General features: G+C 59.2%; 1 protein-coding gene across 1 annotated transcript; it reads right to left on the bottom strand.

The window, feature by feature from the left end:
• Positions 1-90: 90 nt before the first annotated feature.
• Positions 91-21515, bottom strand: LOC102938596 (ceramide kinase). Its single transcript, XM_043537631.1, has 14 exons — positions 21315-21515; positions 17052-20611; positions 9864-9956; positions 7317-7442; positions 6685-6813; positions 5672-5735; positions 5394-5539; positions 4910-4984; positions 4455-4607; positions 3892-3997; positions 3224-3312; positions 2489-2688; positions 1878-2077; positions 91-869 (listed from the first exon to the last, which is right to left on the bottom strand). The coding sequence occupies exons 2-14, from the start codon at positions 17209-17211 to the stop codon at positions 806-808; spliced, it is 1605 nt and encodes a 534-aa protein (XP_043393566.1). The 5' UTR covers positions 17212-20611; positions 21315-21515; the 3' UTR covers positions 91-805.
• Between the last annotated feature and the right edge of the window lie 70 nt (positions 21516-21585).

Here is a 21585-nt window from a genome sequence, read left to right as displayed (position 1 = left end):
CTGCGTCCTGTGCCCCTTGGGGGTCTGACAGCTTGTTACCCGGAGCCTGGCCCTGCTGCCCAGCTCTGCTGGGAGTCGCCTGGTAACTTGGATGGCCCTAGTGATAGCCGCAGGGAAGGGAGCGGCATTAAATCAGAGGCCAGTCTCCATCCGTGCACAGTGCCCACCCCCTCACAGCCTATCGAGGCATGTCTTGCTGCCCACCCCCACCACAAAGGCACCGGATGCCCCTGATACCCACCCCTGGTGGAAACCAAACACAGCCAAGCGGGACCCGTTCTCCCTTTATTTGTGACTGAGCTGCTTTTTCAGAAGCCCCCCCAGAGTTCTCTACTTGCCCCCCATCGTGCCCACTCCCCCAGCTACATTATATCTGGCCCTGTTTACCCCCGGGGTCTGGGCTACACTACAGGGTTAGGTCGACCCAAGGCCACTTACATCGACCTAACTGAAAGTGTCAACACTGAACTTTGGCTCCTGCTGACGTAACCACCCCACTACACCGACTGTGATCACTGCAGCGGCTTCATGCAGGGTGGTGGCAGCCTGAGCCCCCAGGTTGCTGCAGAGGACTGTGGGTTCCGCTCCAGTCCGCACCCCACCTCGGAGCCAGCCAGGCAGGGATGGTTCAACCCCCACGGCCGACCCAGCATGGCACAACTCCCTCTGGGGGTCAGGGAGCAAACAGAGGGCTCTGACATGTGGCTGTCCCGCAGACCACAGTGTCTGTCACCCTGCAGGGCTCTTGGTCTCCGCTGTTGGGCGAGGGAACAGCCCTCTCACAGGACGCAGCTCCAGGCAGCCCCTAAACCAGGCCCATCTTCTGCTCGATGCCCCGGGCAAACAGGTGGATGAGCTGCCCATGCACCCTGTGGACAAAAGACAGCATCAGCAGGACAACCTGGAAAGTGGGAGTGTCAGAAATGGGAGGAAATGTAATAGTGCACAGGGACAGGTCCTGCACTCAGAGACAAGCACTGAGGCTTTTTGCTACAAGTTGGGGCCTGACGGGTTGGAAGCAGCAGAAGAGAAAGACCTGTTTTTCTTTACGTGGGAGATCACAGGATGACTATGAGCTGCCAATGTGACGTGGCTGTGAATGGCTAATGCGATCCTAGGCTGCAGAGAAGGGTAGCACTGGAAGGGACCTCAAGAGGTCACCTAGTCCCAGCCCCTACACTCAAGGTAGCACTGCGTAATAGCTAGACAGGGGGTCATCTAACCTGTTCTCAAAACCCTCCAGTGAGAGGCCACAGCCTCCCTAGGCAATTTGTTCCCATGTTTAGCCACCGTGACCTTTTAGGAAAAACTTCCTAATGTCCAACCTAAACTGCCCTGGCTGCAATTTAAGCCCGTTGCTTCTTGTCCTACCCTCAGAGATCCAGGAGAATCCCTCCTTCCCCCTATGGCAACTTTTTATGTAACTGAAAACTGTTTTCATGTCCCCCCCTCAATCTTCTCTTCTCCATGCTAAACAAACCCAGGTTTTTCAGTCTTCCCTCATCAGGCCATGTTTTCTAGCCCTTGGATCAGTTCTGTTGCTGTCTGGACTGTCTCCACTTTGCCCACATCTCTCCTGAAACGTGGGGCCCAGCACTGGACACAGTCCTGCAGCGGAGGCCTTGTCAGCATGGAGTGGAAAGAAGAATTACTGCTTGTGTCTTGCTTACAACAATCCTAGAGGGCAGAAAGGGACCAAACTCCCACAATCCTTTGGGAAGCTCCCATAATGCTATGGGGGGAAGCCTTGCATGCTATTGTCAAGTGGCTTTCACACCATGTGGGGGAGGGCATGGACATGGCTGCTCTGGAGCATTTCCTCCTCCCCCTGCTGCAGGCCTTCCCTCCCTCCCTCCCATGGGGCTATGGACACTCACCTGACACTGATGTCGGCATGGGGCAGGGTCTCCCCATCACAGCTCCAGGAGCTCAGTGGCTGCTCCCCCCAGCACAGCCCCTGTAGAAGCCCTTTCCACCCCCTGCAGCCAGGCCGCTCCCTCTCCTCGCTGCCCTCCAGCTGCTTGGGGGTAAAGCGCAGGGCCCGCACCCGGTGTACGCTCACAAAGGGCAGGTCAAACTGCAGAGGGAAGAGGGGAGCTGGACTGAGTGAGAGGCCTGGGCAGGGACCTAGCTCAAGGGGCCCCTCCCTGTCCCTCCTGGGGGTCATGACCCAGCCTTGCTGGGAGGGACTGCCCCATGCCCCATCCCCCACAGTGGGGGTCAGCTGCTCCCCTGATGCTGGAGCCCCCGGGGGCTGGACCCAGAATGGATCCTGCAGTGACTGCTTGAGCCTGCCCTCCTCCCACTCAGCGTTCCCACACCCCAACCTGCTGCTTGCTGACCCCATGGACCCTGTTCCCACCATCTTCCTTCCCCATGGCTGTGACTCCAGGCCTGCTCATCCTCCTCGTGCCACCGGGCCTGGCCCATGACCCCTTCCTGGGCCCTGGGAGTCCACATATGCCCTGGGTCTGGCCCACCCCCCCACCTGGTCCCGATGGTCCATGTGTCGACTCAGGTGACGCAGGAAGCCCAGAGCTGAGCACTCGCGCACCAGGATGAGGTCGGCTGTGCCGTCGGCCAGGTGGGCGCTGGGCGAAAGGCCGTCGGGGCTCTTGGGGCAGGCGCTGCTCATGCAGGTCAAGTTAATGGCCAGAAAACGGCCCTGCTCCCGCTGCCACTCACTGACTGGGGGAGAGATACCGTTACTCCCAGTCTCCCTGCCCCAACCCCCCCCATCCCTCCACCACTTGCTGGCTGGGGGAGAGACACCGTTACCCTGGTCCCCCTGCCCCAAATCCCTTCCCCCTGCCACTTGCTGTTTTGGGGGGCAATTTAAATCCCAGACTGACACTCCCCCTCCTGGCCTTTTGGGTCTCATTTATTATAGCGTGACTGCAGGGGAGTCTAGTGGGTGACAGCAGAGGAGGGAGGGAGTCAGAGCCAGGACTCCTGGGTTCTCCCCCGGCTCTGGGAAGGGTGTGGGGTCAGTTGGGTTAGGGTGTGGGGGGCTGGACACTAGGAGTCCTGGGTTCTCTCCCCAGCTCTGCTGGTGCCTGTGGCTCTGGGCCCATCTCAGCCTCCTTTTGTTGCATGTCATTGCAGGAGCCCCCAGGCTGAGCTGGGTTTACAAGAGCTAGTCAGGGTGTCCCTGGCTGCTCCTGCGGCCCCAGCTGGCTTGTTAGTGCAAGGGGCGGGGACACCTGTTCTGTGCTCAGCTCACCTGCAGCCCCAGTGCTTTCCTGCTGTGGCAGCTTCTCCTCCTCGCTCCCCCCCAGGAGCTGGTGACTGGACTCGGAGCAGACAAGGCAGCTGCAATGGAAGAGGTTGTTATAGCAAGTGTCCAGGGCCCCAGCCCCTCCACAGGGCTCAGAGCCATCCTGTAGGCACTGGGGGAGCTGCCTCAGGTGTGACCAATGCTGCCTGAGTCTGCAGAGAGCCTGAGCCCATCACTCTGAGTTTGTGGGGGGAAGCTGCTCCCCTGACTGCCTGAGCCAATCACTGTAAGGAGGAAGGAGCTGCTTGAACATTTAATGAATGCAGACTGGTTTGTGGGTGGGATACGAAGTCACCCCCCCCTCCCCCAACCTCGGAGCTTCAAAATGCTCTGGGCTGCCACTGCTGGCAGGAGCATGGGGTTCCCCCCCATGCACTGAGGGGCATGAGGCCCTGGATTGACAACCCCCCCCATGGGATCCAGTCCCACCCCAATGGGCCAGCAGCCTACCTGCAGCACCCCCCCCCCCACCTTGCAGCCCCTCCCACAGGACACCAGCCTCCCCACCCCATCCTGCAGCTCCCCCATGCTTCCTCTGCTCTGCAGACCCCAGCCCAGCAGCCCCCCCACCTACCGCCTGCAGCCCCTCCCACAGGCCAGCAGCCCCCACCTACCCTGCCCTGCAGCGCGTCTGGTCCCGGGGATTGGCCTCAGTGCCCCCTGCGGTCAGGAACTCCACGGTGCCCTCGTAGCTGCGGTTACACAGCACGGCCTTGAACCCTGTGTGGGGCGGGGGGGGAGGGTTCAAGGCCCCACGTGGCCTGCTCCAGTCAAAAGACTGTTTCCCACACACAAACCCATGGAGCCCTCCCTGAGGCTTGTTCCTTCCCTGTCCCCCAGACATGCCACCCCCTCCCCTCTGGCAGTCTTGGTCTGCCTAGGCCCTCCCAGTGCATTCCCTGTGGGCAGCGACCGCCCCATGGTGCATCTCAGGCCCGGCTCCTTCTGCCCCATCCCCCGGTCAGTCCCCAGGTTCCCAGATGGGTGAGGGGACCCCCTGAGCCCATCCCCCCCCATGTCCTTTCTGGGGCAGGGGCTCCCTCTCCAGTCCCCACCCTCTGTTTGGCTGGGGGACCCCTGGCCTCTCCCTCACTGGGGTCCCCACACTCCCCAGGCCTGCGGGGAGGGGACACTCCAGCTGGGGGCTCCCTGCCACACCCTCTGGGTCCCCTGGCACCTGAGAAGTCATAGCGCATCGGGCCCATCCAGCGGTGCCGCTCACTGTCGCTCACCACATCCCCATAGAAGCCGTAGCCCACCAGCGAGACCGCATACCGCAGCAGCCGCTCATGGTGGTGGACACTGCACACGTCCAGGGGCTGGCTGTCCCCTGGGGCAGAGAGGGGCACGGGCACCTGAATACACGGAGTCCTGACTCTCCTCCACCCCCACACCCCCGCCACTCTACTCCACCAACCTCCCACTCCCTTCCCAGAGCTGGAGAGAGAACCCAGGAGTCCTGGCTCCCAGACACCTGCCCCCAGACCCACCAGCCCCCACTCCCCTCCCAGGGCCATCAGAGAACACAGGAGTCCGGGCTCCCAGCCCACCCCTCCCCCCCCCCCCCCCGCTCTGACCCACCAGACCCCACTCCAATCCCAGGTGAACAAATAGGACCCAGGCATCCTGTACCGATGATGATGTGCAGGGCAGAGGTGACGGGGTCATTGGTCCCCACCGTGGCGAAGCAGATGCAGTCCGTGGAGCCTGGGTTGGGAGAACGGAGTGAGTCATCCCCTGGGGCCTGCTGAGCTGTTATCCCTTGCAGGCTCCACAGCCCCACACCCAGCCCCTCTTCCGCCCCCCACCTGTCCCCAGTGCCCTCCCTCTGATCAGCTCCCCCCATCCTCCACCCCCACCCTGTTGCCCATCTCCCCCATGTCCGCTATCTCCACCAGCCCCCCAGAGCTTCCCCCACAACCCCTCCACTCCACCCCCTCTTCCACCCCCCACCTGTCCCCAGTGATCTCCCTCCGACCTGCTCCCCCCGTCCTCCACCCCCACCCTGCTGCCCACCTCCCCACTGTCCTCTAACTCCACTGGCCCCTGCCCCCTTGGACCTCTGCCCCCCACTTCCCTGCTCCCCCCCAGCCCCTCTCTCTCCTCCCATGCGCACCTGCAGGGATGATGCCGATGCGGAGTCTGGGGGGAAGGAGTGGGGCCGCAGGGTTGTCCTCAGGAATCCCAGCCTTCCTCTGTGTCCGGGAGATGAGTGCATGCATCAGCTCGTTAAACGTCCCATCACCCCCGACGCAAACCAGCCTGGGGGGCAGAGACCTAGGGGTTACTGGGGCTGGGGGGGGCTGCCCAGGGGGTACGTGAAGTGTGTGGGGGGTTAATGGGGCTGCCCCGTCCTAGGGTTGGGTGGTGGGGCAGGGTAAAGGGGTCTCTCACCCATCCAGGTCGCCCAGGTCTTGCTGCAGGATGAGCTCTCTGGCCTCGTGGGGTCGCTGGGTCTCTGAGGGGAGATGAGGGGGTGAGTGAGCAGAGAGGGTATTGGGTGGGGGTGGGAGTGGGAGGGAGTCAGGGGGCACTTGGAGGTGTTGCAGGGGTGGGAATTGCTCATGGGGCAGAGGTGGGAGGGGGCAGCACAGCGCGGTGGTGTGGGGTGGTCACTCAAGAGGGGGGATATGTAGGGGGTTTCAGAGGAAGGGGGCCGCATGGTGGAGTTGGCCAAGGATGGGGAGGGAGGGGCTGTCATAAAATGGGAATTTTCTATATTATTTTTATGAACCCTATCCATGCCTCAGTTTCCCCTGTGCATGGTTGTGTTACCCGGTGGGTGGGAAAGGACTGTGAGGGCTCAGGGCAGATTCAGAGACATTGTGGTGAATGTCACCTCGAGGACACAAGCAAATTCTTGGAGCCTGGATCCATGGCTGGCTGTTAGCCAGGATGGCCATGGCCGCAGCCCCCTGCTCTGGATGTCCCTGAGCCGCTGACAGCCAGATGCCAGGACTGGACACAGGGGATGGATCACACAATAAACCCCCGGCTCTGTCCATCCCTCTGGAGCACCTGGCACAGGCCACGGTCAGCAGACAGGACATGGAGCTAACTGGACCATTGGTCTGACCCAGCCTGGACGTTGTTATGTTCTGTCCTCATCAGTCCCACTGTGCGGCCAAGTCTCTAGCAGGCGTCTGTCCTGGCAGCCTCACTGGGCCGAGCTCCCTGTGTGAATCCGGAAGGCTGGAGCCCTGAGGCTCGGTCCAAGCAGAGGAGGAGGCCATGTGTACCCCGAAGGAAGAGAGACCTCAGGAGGGTCTGGCACACTGAGGGGTCCTTCCCAGAGACTGTTCCCAAGCTGGGGGCATAGCATCAACCCTGTGGGTCTGTGACTGGGGGTCACTCAGCGGGAGGGGGCAGCACAGGGTAATATGGGGAGATGTTGGGTGGGCACTCACCTATGACTTCTGTCTGGATCCCTGCCAGGGCAAAGAGCCCGGCCACCCGGTCCCGGTAAATCTCACCCGCGCGGCACCGCCCCCCCACGGGGTTCACGAAGACGAGAAGCTTCCTGGGGCGTGTGACACCTGCCGGGGGAGCAGAGAGAGCGTCACCTCAGGTCACAAGTTCCTGGGGGGGTGCGTGATGGAGTGGGGATGCTCCTGGGGCACAGGTTCTTACCACCCACCCCACCGTAGGGATGCCCCAACCCACCATCCCCTCCAGGGACACCCTCCCCCGTCCCTGCTCACCCGGAGCGGCTGCTATGGGTCCAGCACAGGATGCTGGCACCCAGCACCAGGGAGAGGGTCACAGCTCCCTCTGCCCATCACGGGGGGGGGGGGGGGTCCCCAGCACTGCTGACCCCAGCAGTAGGAAATAACCAGAGTGCTGTGATCCCCAGGGACCCTCTGTCTCTACAGCCTGGTCTGGTGCCTCCTCCCCAAGGCTACTGACTAGTACCCCCCACTGCTGCCCTCCTTACTGACCGCCCCCCCAGTGCTGACCAGTCCCCCCCAGTATGAACCAGTCTCCCCTGCCTTACTGACCAGTGTCCCGCCAGTACTGACCACCCCGCCCCAGTACTGACCATGCAGCTGGATGCTCCGCTGCAGGGCATCGACCCAGCGGGGGGCCAGCCCCGAGCCAGGGGCCACAGTGAACTCCAGGGAGCCCAGGCTCCAGCGCTGTCGCTTCTCCCGCTGCACGAAGAAAACTGGGGGGAACCAGAGCCGGGGAGTCAGAGCCCAGGAGCAAGGCTGTGACCCCCACAGAGCAGCTGTCCTGCCGATGGGGAGTCAGTCACTCCCATTAGTCTCTGACCCCCACACCCCCCGTTTCCATTGCTCTGAACTGCCTCATCCCATCCTGTCCCACTGCCAGTACCTGCCCCGCAAACTCATTTCTGCTGCCCGGCCCAGCCCCCCAAACCCATCTGCCTGGAGCTGTCCCCCAAACCCATCTCCACTGCCCAACCCTGCCACCAAACCCATCTCCTCTGCCCAGCCCTGCCCCCCAAACCCATCTGCCTGGAGCTGTCCCCCAAACCCATCTCCACTGCCCAGCCCTGCCACCAAACCTATCTCCTCTGCCCGGCCCTGCCCCCCAAACCCATCTGCCTGGAGCTGCCCCCCAAACCCATCTCCACTGCCCAACCCTGCCACCAAACCCATCTCCTCTGCCCAGCCCTGCCCCCCAAACCCATCTGCCTGGAGCTGCCCCCCAAACCCATCTCCTCTGCCCAACCCTGCCACCAAACCCATCTCCTCTGCTGGGTCCTGTCCCACAAACCCATCTCCACTGCCCAACCCTGCCACCAAAACCATCTCCTCTGCCCAGCCCTGCCCCCCAAAACCATCTGCCTGGAGCTTTCCCCCAAACCCATCTCCTCTGCCTGGAGCTGTCCCCCAAACCCATCTCCACTGCCCAACCCTGCCACCAAACCCATCTCCTCTGCCCAGCCCTGCCCCCCAAACCCATCTGCCTGGAGCTGTCTCCCAAACCCATCTCCACTGCCCAGCCCTGCCACCAAACCCATCTCCTCTGCCCGGCCCTGCCCCCCAAACCCATCTCCACTGCCCAACCCTGCCACCAAACCCATCTCCTCTGCCCAGCCCTGCCCCCCAAACCCATCTGCTTGGAGGTGCCCCCCAAACCCATCTCCTCTGCCCAACCCTGCCACCAAACCCATCTCCTCTGCTGGGTCCTGTCCCATAAACCCATCTCCACTGCCCAACCCTGCCACCAAACCCATCTCCTCTGCCCAGCCCAGCCCCCCAAACCCATCTGCCTGGAGCTGCCCCCCAAACCCATCTCCACTGCCCAACCCTGCCACCAAACCCATCTCCTCTGCTGGGTCCTGTCCCCCAAACCCATCTCCACTGCCCAAACCTGCTACCAAACCCATCTCCTCTGCCCAGCCCTGCCCCCCAAACCCATCTGCCTGGAGCTGTCTCCCAAACCCATCTCCTCTGCCCAGCCCTGCCCCCCAAACCCATCTCCTCTGCCTGGAGCTGTCCCCCAAACCCATCTCGGCTGCCCAGCCCTGCCACCAAACCCACCTCCTCTGCCCAGCCCTGGCCCCCAAACCCATCTGCCTGGAGCTGTCTCCCAAACCCATCTCCACTGCCCAGCCCTGCCACCAAACCCATCTCCTCTGCCCGGTCCTGTCCCCCAAACCCATCTCTGCTGCCTGTCCCTGTCCCCCAAACCCATCTCGGCTGCCCAACTCTGCCACCAAACCCATCTCCTCTGCCGGGTCCTGTCCCCCAAACCCATCTGCCTGGAGCTGCCCCCCAAACCCATCTCCACTGCCCAACCCTGCCACCAAACCCATCTCCTCTGCCCAGCCCTGCCCCCCAAACCCATCTGCCTGGAGCTGTCTCCCAAACCCATCTCCTCTGCCCAGCCCTGCCCCCCAAACCCATCTCCTCTGCCTGGAGCTGTCCCCCAAACCCATCTCGGCTGCCCAGCCCTGCCACCAAACCCACCTCCTCTGCCCAGCCCTGGCCCCCAAACCCATCTGCCTGGAGCTGTCCCCCAAACCCATCTCCACTGCCCAACCCTGCCACCAAACCCATCTCCTCTGCCAGGTCCTGTCCCCCAAACCCATCTCTGCTGCCTGTCCCTGTCCCCCAAACCCATCTCGGCTGCCCAACTCTGCCACCAAACCCATCTCCTCTGCCGGGTCCTGTCCCCCAAACCCATCTGCCTGGAGCTGTCCCCCAAACCCATCTCCACTGCCCAACCCTGCCACCAAACCCATCTCTTCTGCCAGGTCCTGTCCCCCAAACCCATCTCTGCTGCCTGTCCCTGTCCCCCAAACCCATCTCGGCTGCCCAACCCTGCCACCAAACCCATCTCCTCTGCCCAGCCCTGCCCCCCAAACCCATCTCTGCTGCCTGTCCCTGTCCCCCAATCCATCTCCTCTGCCGGGTCCTGTCCCCCAAACCCATCTCTGCTGCCCAACCCTGCCACCCAAACCCATCTCCGCTGCCTGGCACCGCCACCTCATCAGTTGCTGACGTCTCAGATGCTTCAAATACAGCCTCTCCCCCACACCCTCAGCCCCTTCCCCAGAGGGTCCTGGGGCAGGGATGCCCCACAGCGCCCCCCCCCCCCCCGCCACCTGACTCACCTGTGAACTGGTTTCCCTCCACTGTGGGGGAGGAGCCAGACCCGCCCAGCTGCACCCCGACCATCTCGGTGATAGGGATGCAGAAGCTTTGGCCTGCGAGGGAACAGGAGAGGGGTTAGCACAGGACTCCTGGGTTCCCTCCCTGGCTCTGGGTGGGGAGTGGGGTCTAGTGCTTAGGGCCCAGGGGTCAGTGATCCTCCCTCCCTCAGCCCAGGGAAGGGGGGAAAGGTGTGCCAGGCATCTGTGCGCAGGGTGTGCATGGAGCTGTTGCCAGACCAGGCCCTGGGGCAGCCCTGACCAGCCCAACCAGTTGCGCCACTCGCTGACCCAGGTCAGCTGCGGCGGGGCAGGAGGGGTGGTGGGACCGGCTGTGCTCAGGAGCATGACGCTCTGTCAAATCTCCCTGGGCACATACTAATCGTGCTGTGCTGTCCCAGACGCTGCTGCTCTGGGGCCTTAGACCCCACAGCCCCAAGGCATTCCCACCTCAGCTGGCTTGTGTTCCGTTCCCCTAGCATGTCTGCCTGACTCAACAGGACACCTGGGTTCTCACCCCAGCTCTGGGAGGGGAGTGGGGTCTGGTGGGTTAGAGCAGGGGTGGGGGTTTAGAAGCCGGGACTCCTGGGTTCTCCCCGGCTCTGGGAGGGGAGTGGGGTTCAGAAGGTTAGACAGAGGGGGCTGGGAACCAGGACTCCTGAGTTCTCCCCCTGGCTCTGGAAGGGAAGGGGAGTCTGGTGGGTCAGAGTGGCAAAGCTGGGTGTCAGGACTTCTGGGTTCTGGACCCTCTCGCTGATAACATAATGCAAATTGAACCGAAATTCTGATCGTTAACAGACCCACGTCCTCCCCAGACCCTCAACCCCAGGAAAGACCCTCACCTGCTGGGAAATCAGAGGAAAGCTCAAATTCGCTCACCTCCCCAGAAACAAGTATTGTGTGAAAATCAGGACCAGCAGGGGCGGGAACAGGGTCCTGTATAGGACAAAACCCCTAATATCGGGATGGGGGGGTCACACTACTCAGGAACTCTTTCTGCAACCAGCATCCCATTTCCCCCCCAACCCACCCCCATGCCCAACCCAACCTGCCACAATTCCGGATGATTTGGCTTTCGGGTGGGTTGTTGCAGAAACTGCAGCTGCCGCTTCACTGGGTAATAAATGCCAGCCCATCCCTGGTGCTTGGGTTCCCTTGGGGAATCGCTTAATTACAGGAGTGTTTTAAAATATGCAGCTAGGCAATTAACCCCCAGTTCTCCTCGTTCAGCCTAAGGGAGAATTTGCGACACCCGGATGCACGCTCCGATACCAGCGCTGCTGCGTGAACCCCTGAGGTCAGAGCCAAACCCACAGGCATCGAAACTACAGTGCCAGAAATAGGAGACATGTTGATCCTGAGGTCACCAACTCCAGCCACAGGGAATGGGGCACTGGGCCTTTCCCAGCAATGTCACAGGGCTGGCCTCTCTCTGGGCTGGGCGGGGGATGCAGGAACTTTCCCCCCAGGGTCCCAGGCTAGGGAGAGAGAAGAGCATTGCTAGTACAATTAACAGCTGGCTGGATGTTTCAATGCAGCTGAACACCAGGTCAGTCACACAGACTCAACAGATACAGACGCGCTTAGAACAGGAGGAAACAGATGTAAGATAGGCAGTGGGACTGTGATTCTGGAGAGGACTGGGGGGGGTCCCGGCAGATACCAACTGAACCTGAGTGCCCGCTGTGCTCCCATGGTTAACCATGCAATGAATATCTAGCTACACAAACTACCAAGGGAAGTGGCAGACCATGGCTTCGGATAACGACTGGCTGCCTTTCTGGAAGCTGCTACACTTTTAACTAAACACAGGGCTGCTTCAGACACAGACAAGTCATTGGTCTAGCCCAGGGTGCTCTGAGCTGGGTGAACCCTTGGGATGGGCTGACTTCACATGCGTTTGTGAGGTTTTAGCACACACCATGGCTGTAAGAAACGCTTCAGGGACCACTTCTAAAACAAGGCCTAATCTTCATTTAGGGATCTGGGGCAAAAATTGGGGATTGGTCCTGCTTTGAGCCGGGGGTTGGACTAGATGACCTCCTGAGGTCCCTTCCAACCCTGATATTCTATGATTCTGCCCCGAAACCTGCATCCTGTTAGGGGAGGGGGCTTATTTGCTGATGTGTGGCTGAGGGAAAGGAGAACCCGCTGATTCAAACTGGGAACGAGGAGAGGGGGACAGAGACAAACAGCAAGAAAGCCTGTGAGCAGAGCATGATGCTGGAAAAAGGGTCTGGTGGCTAACGAGGCTGGGGCTGCAAGCTAAGGAACAGCTCGCTTTGTTCCTGGTCTCTCCTGTGTTTGGAGAAGCAGGACTTTATTTACAAGGAATGAACAAACAAGACTGCTTGAAAGGCAATACGGACTCCAACAGGAACCTCCCCCAGGACCCAAACTGACCAGCCACTCAGGGCGAAAAGGAATAACTGGGACCTGGGTCAAATGGGGCACTAGTGATAGGAGCGGGGGAGGTGGCAGATCTGCAAGCGGCATTGGTAAGCCCGAGCCTGGGTAGCACACCCAGTTCTGGTGTCCACGCTTCAAAGAGCTGCTGATAAATTGGGAAGGGTTCAGGAAAGAGTGACAAGGATGGTCTGAGGGCTGGAAAAGCTGCTTTTCAGTGAGAAGCTGTTTTATCAAAGGGCAGGTCTCCCCTGAAAGCACGGCATCAGGAGAAAGCATAGTTAATCTGCTCCCCGAGAGACACTCTGGTGACACAGCACTGACTGCAGGGGGTGAGGTGGGTGTCACAGCAGGCTTGTCAAACCCCTGAGCAACACAGTTATACCCATCTAGGGCTGTGGTGCTGACCAGGTCTCAGGCACTTTTTTCACCCCCGCCCCACCCCCACCCCCCAGTGTCCGAGCACCTCACGCTCTGTAACGTCACAGCACCCCAGGGTGCAAGTACACCTGTGCCCCCCAACAAACTCAGTGACATGGCCACGTCACACCAGCCACGGTCAGCAGAGCCCAGACACCCACAGGGCTGGCCCATCCTCCTCCTCTCACTGAAGGCTCCCTTTATACCAGGCCTTAGCCAAGAGACTAAGCGGTAACATGATCACCATCTGCAAGTACCTAACATGGCCCAAAGCTTCTGACAGCAGCAGCTGGCTCTTTGCTGACGGGCTGGGCGGTGGGGGCTGGAAGAACAGGAATGGGACATGAGCGAGGCTGGTCTGTCCGGATGAGGGGATACGGGGCCTTTCCCCCCAGGGTCAGCACCCTCTGAGTTAGGTGTCTGGCCTGGTTTAGACAATTACTAGGTCTCCCCTTCCCAAGGCAGTGCCCTGCTCACTGGCATGGGGCTGGTTCAGTCTCTCCTACTGAAGCTGTTCCTCTTGCTACAAACAAATGTTCCTTGGCACACAGCTGGCCTGTGACTGGCTCTATGGCTTCTTGGGATTGGCCATAGAGCCAGGAGATCAGACCGGCTGGGTCTAGTCCCTGGGTCTAAAGACTGTTTTACTGTAGTTCACGCCATGGATCAGCTTCACCCAGAGACTGAAAACACCCTGCCCTAGCATCCCTCAGAGCCAGGGGGTAGAGTGGGACCCCAGCTAGGCTCACGGCCCCCTCCTCAGAGGACTGTTTTATCCTCGGGCTCGGCTTTGGCAGGGGAGACACACCCCAACCTCTCTTACAGCCTGGACGGGAGTGCGACTGTGCCAGTCCTTGCACTGAGGCGGGCAGAGGTTTGACCCTCATTCTCCCACACCCCAGGGGAGTGCTCTGACCACTAGGCTGCCGGGCAGCTCTGGTGCCCAGCTCCGTTCTCTGGCCAAGGAGCTCGCGGGCCTATCTCCAGGCTGTGAAGAGGCTGCAGGCTACTGATGAGGCTAGATGGCTGCTTAGGAGACAGTGCTGAGCATGGGAGGGCGGTGCCTAGATGCCCCTGCCCCGGAGGGCTGAGGGGCTTGCACTGTGGATTTTGTTTACTGCTCATCATGGCTGATAGAATTGGTACCCCAATTCCCTGCAGAGGCTGCGGCACAGCCAAAGCCCCTGGTGCTTTTGTGACCCCAGTATGAAGGCACGAGCCCTGTCCACCCTGCTGCGTCTACACATTGTTATGATGAGTATTGTGATGCCTCTCATGGACCACGACTACATTGTGCTAGGCACTGCATAGAACAAAGAGACATAATCTGAATTAACTCTCAGGTGCAGACAAACCTGTAGATTAAGATAGGGTGTGAATTTAAAGTACAACAGCTATTCCTGATTAACTCTGTGTGTGGACGCTGACATTCCAGAACAGGAGTGCCTAGTTTCTGTTTCCTCTTACTCCACCTTCGAACAGGAGAAGGAAGGCGCTGTCGGCTACACTTGTGAGCGCATTAAAGCAGCCCTGGGCGCCCTAGCTCACTCCCCATCCACACGGCAAGGCACATAGAGTGCTCTGGCTCCACGGCTAGAGCGCTCCTTGTACTCCACCTGGCGAGATTAACTGATCAGCCTCCGGAAACGTCCCATAATCCCCTTAAGTCAAGTGGCCACTCTTCTCATTGTTTTTGAATCGCTGCAGGAATGTGTCTATGCCCCTGACAGCTGGCTGCTTGAAGCAAGCCATTACTGTGGAATGCTGTGTGTGAGAGAAGGAGGCGGGGGGAGGGGGGTCTGCTGCTGTCTGAACTTACAAGACAGCATGCTGACATGCTCTCAGCCCCCCCAAAACCCACTCTCTCCCACCCCACATACACACAACACACCCCCTGTCACACTCCACACCCCCTCCCCCATTTGAAAAGCACGTTGCAGTCACTTGCATGCTGGAAAAGCTGCTCATAATGCACCTCTCCCAATGCCGCTGCAAGTGCCACAAATGTGGCCACGCCGGTGCGCTTGAAGCTGTCCGTGTGGACAGACTGCAGCGCTTTCCCTACTGCGCTCTACGAAGGCTGGTTTAACTCAAAGCGCTCTACATCTGCAAGTGTAGCCATGCCCTTAGTGTCATGTACAGGGAGTGACTGCACTTTAAATTCACACCCTAGCTATGTTGTAGGATTGTGGCAGGGACTTCAAAAGGTCATCTAGTCCAGCCCCGCATGCTGAGGAAGGACCAGGGAAACCCAGATCATCCCTGACGGGGTTTGTCCAGACTGTGCTGAAACCTCTCACGATGGGGATTCCTCAGCCTCCCTGGTAAGATGATTCTAGAGCTGAACAACTCTGAGAGTTAGAAAGCGTTTTCCTAAAATCTAACCTTCATCTCCCTTGCTGCAGGTTAAGCCCATCACTTCTTGTCCCTGAGTCCACTGACGGTAAGAAACGTCTTACTAATTGCCCTGTGTAGACATGGCCTTACATTCACACCTGCCCTTAATTCGGATTAACCTTCAAGTGTAGACAAACCTTTTAGGAGTAGCTTGTTGCTGGCTAGTTTAGGCCATGTCTACGCTAGCACTTTTGTTGGTATAACTTATGTGACTCAGGTGAGGTGAAAAAAACAACCCCTCTGAACAACATAAATTGCACCGACAGAAGTGCTGGTGTGGACAATGCTGTGTGGGCAGGAAACACTCTCCTGACAACACAGCTGCTACCACTTGTTGGGGGTGGTTTGATTAGGCCGACAGGAGAGCGCTCTCCCGCCAGCACAGAGCAGCTCAGCGGAGACCTTAGAGCAGTGCTGCTGAGCAGTACAGCTGTGCTGCTGTAAGGTCTCTAGTGCAGACATGGCCTCTGTGAAGAAGGGCGCAGTGGTTTGGAGATTTTGGTGCAGCTGGTTCAATTCTCATTGCTCTGCCATGGCCGCTCCAGCCTGTCTGCATCTCCACTGCCCTGCTAGGCAATGGAGCTGGTGGTATTTCCCTCACAGAGGTGGGGGAGGATGGCAAACACTTTGAGAGATACTGATGCGAAGCGCTACACTAGTTTGTTCTGTGGGAATGGATTTGTCTGCACGTGGGGTTAATCAGGAATGCTGATTCCAGAACAGCTTGTCCTGAGTAACCTAGCACAGGCCAGTCAACCCTAACCCACAGTGTCTGACCCCGGCCTGACCTCCTTCGAGGCACAGGAAGGGTTCCTGCTCCGCAAACAAGCTGCCCTGGTTAATGGTTAATTACCAGAGGAAATCACACCCATGGAGAAGGAGGTCATTTATCTGCACTAAAGCACAGGGCAAATATTATCAAATAACTTGGGGTAGGAGGCAGTGGACCTGGCCTTTCCCTGGAGGCCTGTGGCCCCACTGATTAGATCCCAGTAGTGCCCAGTTGTTTTGCCCCAAGCACACACAGAATCTGGGCTGCACATCTGGCCTACAGGGCTCTCTCTGCCTAGCTGTACAGGGGAACATTGCCCTGGGAGAAGGGGCCCGACGCCCCATCCCAGACTCCCACACCAATGGGAGGGAGTGTTTCCGCACATGTGCTGGGCAGCGCTGGTCCTGTGTGATGGAAGGGGCATGGAGTGGGGCACAGACAAGCCCGACCCGGATCTCCTGTTCTCTGCCCGTGGCACACAGCAGCTAAGCCCCTGAGGACGGAATTGCTCGATTTAGGGAGATTTGGGGGACGTTCTCCAGCCTTGGTCACATTAGATAATAAATCACAACTGGCTCATTAGGGGCCCTCTCCATAGCTCCCCCCGCCATGGTGCCAGGTGCTAGACACAGAATAATCTGTCCAATGCCCCGCCAGCCTCTGCCCTCGGACGGGCACCCCTCTCAGCAAAGGCTTCTGGGCGATGGGTGCAGACATAATAAGCGTCATGGTGAGGTCTGATGGGTGATGGGGATCCTGGGTGAGGGGCACTCAGAAAACTGTCTCCCCCCACCCCCGGGTCCTATGGGATCTCCCCTGGTTCATCACCGGATCAGCCCCCACCCCAGGGCCCGTGGCAGGTGCGGGGGGGAGCAGTTCCCAAGGACAATTCTCTCCTGGTGAGGCACCTGCCCCTGAGGAATTAAAGGACCCCGACTCAGCGGGACGATGGCAGCAAAACCTGGGGCAGGGATACACAGCGTCCCCTTGGCTAACCTCCCTCAGTGCACAAGGCATGAATGGAACCCAGGAGTCCTGAGTGCCCCTTCCCCCGACTTGAGAATAGAACCCAGGAGCCCTAGACACCTCTCCTCCCTCCTGGAGCTGCGGAAAGGACCTATCTCCCCCCGCCGCCTCCCCGAGGTCCCCGGACTCACCAGCGGCGCCCGGACGGCTCAGTGGCTCCGGGGTCCCCAGCAGGAACTCACCCCCTGGGGGCAGCGAGACGCGGAATCGGCCGCGCGGAGTGCGCAGCAGGGAGAGGTGGAAGGGGTCTCCCATGGCGGGGAGGGATCGGGCGGGGGTCGGAGTAGCCATCACGGGTCTATTCGGTTCTAGGAGGGTTCAGGGCTACAGCTGTCAGACAGGATCGGGTCCGGGTCCACGGGCAGGGGGGTCCGGTTCCGGGGGATCGGGTCCGGGTCCACGGGCAGGGGGGTCCGGTTCCGGGGGATCGGGTCCGGGTCCACGGGCAGGGGGGTCCGGTTCCGGGGGATCGGATCCGGGTCCGGGTCCACGGGCACTAGAGGGTCTGGCGAAGGCGCTGCAGCTGGATCCCGGTTCCGGGTGTTTTAACCTGCGGGAGGTGCGGGCTGCTCCCGGGGCGGGGAAACCGGAGAGACCCGCCCTCGGCTACCCTTGGGACAGGACGGGAACCTCCAGGCTCCTCCAGCCCCCCCCGCCCGGACCCCCTAGGAGCCTACAGACTCCACCCCCCCCACACACACACCTCTAGGACCCCGCATGCCACATCATTCCCCAGGATCCTTCAGCCTCCCCGTATCACCCCTCACAGCCTCCAGCCCCTCACCCCCCAGGAACCTCCAGACCCCGACCCCACATTCCTGTGAGCCTCCAGTCCCGTCCCCCCCAGTGCACACACTCCCCCCCCCCCCCCGGAAGGATGGGGCAGCTGGGGGCAAGACGCGGGGGGCGGGGGCGTTGTCCATATGCATTTTATTCAGGCTGTTCTGCAGCCTGTACTTAGCCTATAAGCAGCCCCAGCACCCACCCCAGAGATGGTTACATCTCCGAGCCAAGTGTGAGGGGGCCCTATGCATGTGTCTCCTCATGCCCCACCTGGAGGGGTCGTGTCTGAGCACCGGGCAAGGGGTCCCTATGTAAACTGCCCCCCTGGGACCCATGCCAGAGGGGCTGCATTTCAGTGCCAGGCATGGGATCCCTGTATAAACAGCCTCCCTGCCCCATCCCAGAGATAGCTGCATCTCAGTGCTGGATGAGACCTGTTTTGACTCTCTCTGCTCTCCCCTTGTTCCCTATGCCACAGCCCTGTAGGTCCCTCAGGCCTGCCCAGGCCTGGGAGCGGCTGAGCCCTTAGATGACAAGGATAAAAGGAGGCCTGGAGCATTGTTTTCGTCTGGGAAATGAGCAGGGGAAGGGGCTTGATTTCAGGGCTGATCCCATAATGCCTGGGCTCATAAGGTGCCCATAAACCTGGCAGCCCCAGACGCTCAGTGAAAGAGCCGGGTCCCCACGGGGAGCTGCCAGTGCCGCTGAGCCCAGGTTACAGACCCAGTGGGCTGGGCTCAGACCCGTCTCCTGGTGGCACATTCACTGGGTTATTGCAAGGGCCAAGAGCCACTGCTCCACAGGGAGTGAGCGAGAGAGCTAGAGCTTAGTGGCTTGGGGCGGGAGGGGGCTCAGCCAGGAGGGACAGATTCCGAGATCCCGGGGACCATTATCCCTCAGTCCGACCACCTGAGACTCATCCACTTACCCTTGTACTAAGACCAGTCCTTTGTGTTTGGATAAAGCAGCTTCTGGAAAGATAGCCGCTGCAGCCGGGGCTGGGTTTGGAGACATGGAGCCCTGGCGACACCACCACCGTTGGGAATTAGATCAAGGGGGCGTGTATGGGGAGAGATAGCTGGGGATGTATGGCATTGAATAGGCCAGTGGTTCTCAAACCTTTGTAGTGGTGACCCCTTTCACACAGCAAGCCTCTTAGAGCAACCCCCTTATAAATTAAAAGTAAATTTAATATATTTAACACCATTATAAATGCTGGAGGCAAAGCAGGGTTTGGGGTAGAGGCTGACAGCTCACGAGCCTCTATGTAATAACCTCACGACAGCCTCAGGGGTCCCAACCCCCAGTTTGAGAACACCTGGAATATACGCTATTTATCCCCATACACCCCATCTCCATAGACCCCATAGAGGTCTATCTAGACCTCCCCATTCATCTATCTATCCTCATATACCTGATCCCCCCTCTCGATCTCCATACACCCCATCATCATCCATCTATCTATCCCCACACACCTTTCTCTCTCTGGTTTCAGAGTAACAGCCGTGTTAGTCTGTATTCGCAAAAAGAAAAGGAGTACTTGTGGCACCTTAGAGACTAACCAATTTATTTGAGCATGAGCTTTCGTGAGCTACAGCTCACTTCATCGGATGCATCACTTCATCCGATGAAGTGAGCTGTAGCTCACGAAAGCTCATGCTCAAATAAATTGGTTAGTCTCTAAGGTGCCACAAGTACTCCTGTTCTTTCTCTCTCTCTGACTCTTCATGGCAGTGTGTGTTTGGGCTTCCTTGTTGTTTTGTCTTCCTGGCCTTGGTCAGACAAACACACATGGCTTTATTCTTTTTAATCTCATTTCCTTATGCCTCCAGCACTCAGGTGTGTGGGTGTGCATGTGTGTATGGGGAGGGGCGTGTGTGTTCCCCCCACCTCTCTATTTTGCAATCTGTCACTTTACCTGGTCTCTTACAACACATAGAAAAGCACCGTCTTGCACATTGATTTCCTATCACTGCCTCCAGCGATGCCAGCAGCTCCGGCCATGGGACAGGCCCACCTGGTTCTGTAACTTGCTGGGCAGGCGTGCATGGGGCAGCATGCCGTGCCGGGGGCAGTGCGTCATAGCTGTTCGACCGTGCATGTGCAGGTGGGAGCACATGGGGCATACGGTCTCACCCCATCCTCTCTGCCCATTCAGATGCAGGTTACCCTAATTCAAGATGGCTGGCACTGGGCATCAGATCTACAAAAGGACTTAAGCCCTTGTGTCATGGGTTCCCAGGCTCTCATCAATGCCCCGTCCTTGGGAGTGACCCTTTTAGTGTGACAGAACCCTACAGGGGCTGGCATGTGGCCTCCACGACTCTGGCCTCGTGATGAGAGGCAGCAATCTTTGTCTCTCTCTGTGGCTCCGGCAGTGAATCCGGCCAAGCCATACTCCTGCGGGAGGCTCGTTCCATGGCCCTTCTGGGCACAAGGCTGGTCCTATTTGCGGTGACACCAGAAAACCATTTCTCTGTCCCCTGGCCTATGGTATCTGAAAGTGCTTAGGGCCGTGTGGAGAAGCGAAGGTTAAGCGAAGCGAAGAGCCGCATCTCCCTTGAGCAACGCTGATGGAGGAACCATATTTGCTTCTTCCAGGCCTGGTTTTTCACACTCCTGAGTAACGTAGTTACACCGACTTACTTTCCTATTATAGAGCAGGCCTGAGACCCAGGTGGGAGAGCCCTGTCTCTCTCTCTGAACAGCTGATGTTATTCCAGCCATTTCACTCCTTTCTCCTTTGTTCTTCTGCCATTGAGGTCATACCTTCTGCCTGCCCTGTTTCCTCATGTTAGGTGTTGCTTGTTCAGTCATTAGGAGTGACTCATGGGCTTTCCAGCTCCTCTGTTGATCTGAGTCAGTTTCACCCAGTTCTGTCACCCATTCATCCTAGGCCTGGTCCACACTAGAAAATTAAGTTGTTAATTCCATCACTCAGGGGTGTGAAAAAACTACGCTGCTGAGTGGTGTGGTTAAGCCACCTAACCCCTGGCGCAGACAACGCTGCATTGCTGGAAGATCTAACGGCTGCCTCTCAGGGGGTGGATTCGTTACGGCGGCAGGAGCCCCTCGCCTGTTGGCATAGCTGGCGTCGACACAGGAGCGCTACAGCAGCATTCTCAGTGTAGACAAGCCCCTAGACGCACCTCATTTCACCGTGCTGCTCCAAGAGCAGCCTTAACCCTTCCCCCCTCCCTCAGGTGGTGATGAGAAGGAGAGAGGGGAAACTGAGGCACACCTTGTCTTTGTAAAGGTCTCAGCGGACATTCTCCCTGCATCCCAGCGCTTGGCGCACTCGGCCACAGGCTCAGGAGGTCCCGGTTTGGGTGCCACAGAGGTGGCAGGCGGAGGCTGCGTGTCCATCCCTGTGGCTGGTGGCCCAGTGAGTGTGCTCTACATAAAGTGACGCAGATTTAACAGGAGAGGCTCCTGGTCTGGAGCACCCCAATAGCCCACAGGGCTTCCCCTAGGACCAGGGAAACCCGGCCTACCCATGGGGCGGGGGTGGGATTTGAACCCCAGTCTCCTGTGTCCCAGGCGTGTGCTCTAACAACTAGGCTACGGGTTAAAGGGGTGGAGGCTCCCTCCCTTTACGCCTTTTCCCATACCTAAGATGGCTGTCAGCCTTCCCCCTATGGAACGTGAAGCCCCGCTGTGCCCTAAACAAAGATGGCTTCCGCAATCTGCCGCTCCCGAGAGCTTATGCTCAAATCAGTGTCTTCGTCTCTGAGGTGCCGCAAGGCCTCCCGGGGCGGACTAACACGGCGGCTACCTAGCCAAGGTGGCGGCCCTTCAGTCTGAGCCGCCCCTATCAAACATGGCAGTTTACGTTGCCCTCAGGTTGCCCCTTTCAAACATGGCCGCCACGCAGCCCATGGC

Source organism: Chelonia mydas, unplaced genomic scaffold (assembly GCF_015237465.2).
Source record: "Chelonia mydas isolate rCheMyd1 unplaced genomic scaffold, rCheMyd1.pri.v2 scaffold_63_arrow_ctg1, whole genome shotgun sequence".
Lineage (NCBI taxonomy): Eukaryota > Metazoa > Chordata > Testudines > Cheloniidae > Chelonia > Chelonia mydas.
The sequence above is the reverse complement of the archived record's forward strand: the minus strand, read 5'-3'. Positions and strand labels throughout refer to the sequence as shown.

Coding starts and splice junctions, on each gene's coding strand:
- LOC102938596 (XM_043537631.1), bottom strand. CDS start 17,211: ATGGCTACTCCGACCCCCGCCCGATCCCTCCCCGCCATGGGAGACCCC. Junction 5,736..6,684: donor GATCCAGACAGAAGTCATAG/GTGAGTGCCCAC, acceptor ATCTCCCCTCAG/AGACCCAGCGACCCCACGAG. Junction 3,313..3,891: donor CAGACGCGCTGCAGGGCAGG/GTAGGTGGGGGC, acceptor CTTCCATTGCAG/CTGCCTTGTCTGCTCCGAGT.